This window comes from Rutidosis leptorrhynchoides, chromosome 6 (genome assembly GCF_046630445.1).
Source record: "Rutidosis leptorrhynchoides isolate AG116_Rl617_1_P2 chromosome 6, CSIRO_AGI_Rlap_v1, whole genome shotgun sequence".
Taxonomy (NCBI): Eukaryota; Viridiplantae; Streptophyta; class Magnoliopsida; order Asterales; family Asteraceae; genus Rutidosis; species Rutidosis leptorrhynchoides.
In genome coordinates, this window is record NC_092338.1 from 400,326,152 (window position 1) to 400,331,831 (window position 5,680).

The 5,680-nt window shown below is 30.6% G+C and overlaps 1 protein-coding gene across 1 annotated transcript; it reads right to left on the reverse strand.

Annotated features, from left to right (window-relative positions):
- Nucleotides 1–3,024: 3,024 nt before the first annotated feature.
- On the reverse strand, nt 3,025–5,232 carry LOC139855048 (uncharacterized). Its single transcript, XM_071844308.1, has 9 exons — nt 5,137–5,232; nt 4,750–5,019; nt 4,518–4,625; nt 4,139–4,428; nt 3,809–3,976; nt 3,595–3,714; nt 3,452–3,485; nt 3,242–3,343; nt 3,025–3,105 (listed from the first exon to the last, which is right to left on the reverse strand). Exons 1-9 carry the CDS (start codon nt 5,230–5,232, stop codon nt 3,025–3,027), a joined length of 1,269 nt encoding a protein of 422 aa, XP_071700409.1.
- Between the last annotated feature and the right edge of the window lie 448 nt (nt 5,233–5,680).

Sequence of the window (5,680 nt, forward strand, 5' to 3'; positions counted from 1 at the left end):
CCAATGTTGCGCCTCTAAAATAGCCGCCACATGTAGCACCAATTATAGCTACTTTTAAGACTTCTGACGCTAATACAAAAAGGAACGGAATAGCGAGTCTCCCTGTCAAAGACCATGTTGTAAAGGAAACTCGTCCGTAGGTCTTCCCATAATTACCGAAGCCCGGCCCAATTCCAGACACCTTCTAATTTATTTCCTCCATGTCATCCCGAAATTCATCTGATTCATTACTTGATCAATAAAATTTCAGTTTATGCAGTCGAACACTTTTTCAAAATCTACTTTGAACATTAGTAGTTTCTTATTATTCCTTTTGCATGGATCGACAATCTCGTCGACAATGAATACACAATTAATGATTTGCCTCCCCGCAATAAAGGCGAATTGGCTTCAACTTATCACCTTGTATATGACTATCTATAATCGATTAGCTAAGAACTTAACAATGATTTTATATAGGCATCCAACTAGACATATAGGGTGAAAATCATTAAACCAAGTGGGGTCCGAAACCTTTGAAACAAGGGCGATAAAGGAGCCTATACAACCCTTTGAAAAATTACCAAAAGCCTCGAACTTGGTGACAAACCGTATGATATCAGCTTGTAAAACATGCCAAATCTTTTTATGATATGAGGTTGAAACCACCAGGTTTTGGAGTCTTTGAACCATCACAATCCAAATAGATTTCTTTATTTCTTCTTCATAAAATCCACCATCCAGTTGCTCGTTATCATTCGCGGGCAGTTTAAGAAATTGACTATCTTACTTCTATATATTTATATATCTGTCTCCAATAACCGTTTAATTACAATATATATATATATATATATATATATATATATATATATATATATATATATATATATATATATATATATATATATATATATATATATATATATATATATATATATATATGTAGTAAATATTTTTAAATTATCTATTTACCCTTCTTTATTAATTTCAGTTATCGATATGTTAATTAAATGAAGTCAACATAATTATAAGGGTACAAATACATTTATCAAGCATATATACATAATTCCGTTTATTAGTATCGATGTTTTTGATTAGAATATTATTTTTAATGAATCAAAATCGTAATTAAATACTGTTGATGAATAAATGGAACTTGTGATTGTTTATTGATCATGTTTTACATTACGTATGAAATCATATGAAAGGTACAACATATAACTATATAGTCAAATTCATTTGAGTCTTCAGGATCACACACACACACACACACACACACACACACACACACATAGACGTCAAATGAAATGGGTAGTGATAAATTAAACAAAGTTTTTGACAAATTCACTCACTCTATGCCTTAACAGATTGTACTGCACAATGTTATTAAAAATCTTGTTAGATTTATCACTACTCAGATGATATATATATATATATATATATATATATATATATATATATATATATATATATATATATATATATATATATATATATATATATATATATATAATGAAAGAGATTAAAATACTTAATTATGAATTAATTAATTGAGTAATTAGTTAATACTATGAATTAAATGAAAATTTAATAACTTTGTGTTCATATTAGAAATACAAAAGGAAAATATTTTTTCTCTTTTAACCGACTTGTGATTCGGTTCACACACACACACACACACATACACACATACACACACACACACACACACACACATATATATATATATATATATATATATATATATATATATATATATATATATATATATATATATATATATAATAAAAGAGATTAAAATACTTAATTATGAATTAATTAATTGAGTAATTAGTTAATACTATGAATTAAATGAAAATTTAATAACTTTGTGTTCATGTTAGAAATACAAAAGGAAAATATTTTTTCTCTTTTAACCGACTTGTGATTCGATTCCCAAATGACTATGGTACTTAGTAACGGAGACATGGAGGGGGCGAAGGAGTGCTCAGCCTCCCCCAATAAACCGTGCTACAATGAAATCACTACTACAGAACGGGCTATTTGGACGTGTGTAAAAGGCCATGTAGACGTGTTGAATGACTCTAAATGGCACAGCACTAATTGATATTGCCAATTACACCAGTTCCTTACACCGCTCTAATAAACTTATATAAACGTGTCGAATCTCAACAAATAGACGTGTTCAACAGAGGTTAGACGGTAGGTAGTTAGACGTGTTCCGTTATCTCAATTAGACGTGGTCTGTTATGTCAGTTAGACGTGTTCCATTACTTCAAATAGACGTGGTCAAAAGCCATTTGGACGTGTTCCGTTAGTGTAATTAGTCATGTTGTTAGTAAGAACTAGACGTGTTCTTGATGAATTTGAAAACCCAATTAGTCGTGTCCCGTATTAACTTGTACCCGCCATTTTTTCCCCAAATATTTTAAATATCAGAATATAATATTAAATATTTAAATTTTTAAATAGCCGCTAATATTAACTACCATTCAAAATTTCATGCCAAATATAACAGACTATCAATTAGATGTGTTAGCAAATAGACGTGTTAGCAATTAGACGTGTTTGCAAGTTACCAATTAGACGTGTTAGCTACGTAAGTTTCTGCTGGCAATTAAAATGTGCTGTAAAAGTGGTTTAACTGAAAAAATTATTACATGATTATAAATAAATGTATAAACATTCTACAGATAGACAAATTAAAATTGTTACACCACACTAAACTATATAATTGACATAATGTATTTGATTTGTACCTATATCTAACAAAATGTAATACAAAATACATCTATCGTTAATATACTTTAAACATAGAAAAAACGAAGGTCTTTGCACCAAATATATATCACGCCCAACTAGCATTCTGCCCATTTTGTAAGCATCCAAGTTTGTCATTTTGCTATAAACCTACATAAACATCCAAATATGACATCAATTAATGCAAACTTGATATGCAAAATGATTCTTGATCAGTGCAAATAGTAATACAAACAGTTAATTTAACTTATAATTATACAACCATTATAACATACCTTGTTGAGATCAAAAAGGACTCCACAAATGCCATCTTTCAAAAATATCATCTAGATCGATGGTAGAAAGGCAACGTTCATCCCACGAAAGCTGTAGATTTCAAATAGATTCCCAATATATACTTTATTATATATTTTATATTAAGATATATAATAAAGTATAAGTTTTATTTAAAAATATACAAACAGAAATAATTTAGTAATTTTTCACAATACCAACAACTTACTTCGTCAATACGAAATTCTCTCTTTATACCACCACTTGCGATCGAATACATCCAGCTGAGGACATAGTAACCGTACTCCCAACTACCTGGTTGTTGATTGCACTGCATGACAAGTGCAAACGCGTTTATCATGTAAAATGTATACAATAACATTAACATAAACATATGAACCTCAACATTAACATAAGACTATGAGATGTTTGTACAAACCTTGACTACTTCCCATTTCAAAGGACCCCTAGCCCTATTGAAAATTAGATAAAAATACAAATAATTAACAGTTAATGCAGAATACTGTTATTTAAAATAATATTTAAATAAACAATTAATTAAAATAAACAAAGCAGTCTTACTGATTTATACAATCTGCGAGTAGATAATTGTTTATCGTCTTCTGTTGTTTCCTATTCAGTGAATCAAGTATAATTCCTTTGTTCTCTTTTAGCGATACAAAAAACAACACCCAGTGGCCTCTAGAAAAACAAAAACAACGTTCATTTAGAAGACAAAATATATATAAGCATTGTTATATATATTAGTAATGATATAATTTGAAGATTTACATACTTCTGAACATATGGTGCGAAGAAATAATCATAAGTGGATTTGAAGGCGGTCTTCAAGTAGTCTATCACATCATTTTTGCCAGATTCAATCAAATTGTCTTGGATCGAATAAGGGTTAATTAACCCATATGGTTTGGTAAAGGCTATTTTCATAAAGTTGTGTAGACCCCTGACAAATATGAAGTAAAAGGCCATATGATGTTACCGTTCAACTTAAACTATAGTCAAACATGTGCATAAGTAAAATATGATACATATGAAAACATGTTACTGTCAATGTAACCTATATGAATATGAAAACATGTGCAAAAGATAACATAAATTTACTTACATCATGAAGGAAAATATAATGCTGCAATCCAACCAACCATTTTTCCAAAATGTCATGATGTCATCAACATCAATCGTAGTTACCAAATTACTTGTTATGCCTGCAAACATACCAGGAGGGGTATTAAGTTTACATACGGATGTAGGATCTTCTCTAGTCATCCATCTAGTATACACTTCTTGTACAATTGGTCTGTCAGGTATGTCATTCTCCAATATGATCAGCTGGGTAAGCGCATCTTGTTTTTTCTTTTTTTGTAAATTTGTTATTGGTTGGTTAGTTACAACAACCTGAACACCACATCATCAAAATTTTCTTATATATTAATATAATTTTGTAAGTTGAATTATATATGGTAAGTACTAATTTGAACATATACCTGCTTACTAATAGGAGCAGCACTTATATCCATCTGCTTATTACTTGGATCAACATTTTCATCATTTTTTTTTTGTAATTCACCAGTGTTTGATTTTGTTTCACCCTCCTGTTAACAAATATAATATTTACATTAAAAAATAGTTACTAATCACACTAGTTTTGTAGTTACTGTTGTATGTTAGTGATTTATCATTTTAGGAAATTCTAAAAATAAGCAATTATGTAGGTACCTTTTTATTTAACAGACTCATTCTCAAGACAGGCCATGGTATGAAAGCCCCTACAGCTTCCTTCAATGTATTAATCTCAAAATCTTTATCTGGTATTGGAAACAACACAGATTCATAGCGAGGCAAGACATGTTTTACCGACACCTTCATGTATCCTGGTAACATATGTTGTCCATGTATTAGGGTATGGTCGGTTCCATACAAAATCCCCCTAGCACACGGTACAGGTTCTGTACTTTTGGGATTCAGCAACATGATTTCTGTATGCGTCTATAGTGAACATGAATAAGGAAAAATTACATTTATAGTTAAAAGTATAAAGTTATGTATCACATAGAAGAATAATGAGTAAAATTTTTTACAATAATTGAGAGTAAAAACAATAACCTTTATTTGTTGCAATTCAATCACTGTTTGTGGTGTCAACCCTGTTATTTTCCCATTACTTTCTTGCACAGTACAATCGAAGGGAGCCAGTTTCATAACAGGCCATTAAACATGTGATCCTACGACATCCTTTAAGATCTCCTTCTTCGAATCTTTTGAAACGCCTTTTAGCGGTATTGGAATTCTCATGGACATGTAACCCTTAATAATTTTTGTTATTTTAACCTTCATGTAAAAAGGTAACACTTTTTCCCCATCTACTTCTGTATCTTCGTTGGTTGGGTATATCGTACCCTTAGCACATACAATATGGTCTATACGATCCGGGTCAAATAAAAAGACTACAACCGGCTCCTAAAAACATCAGCAAAATAAGAAATGTATTTATTAGTTTATAATCCAATTTTAAGTGAATGAAAAACTGCCAATTACCTGTGTGATTTGCAAATTTAACAGCAATTTGTATTTCGCCCGATCCCTCGATTCACGAGACCCTTGATTTTGCATGGCTAGTCCCTCCACGTTATGTTGTTTCGTCATCCTT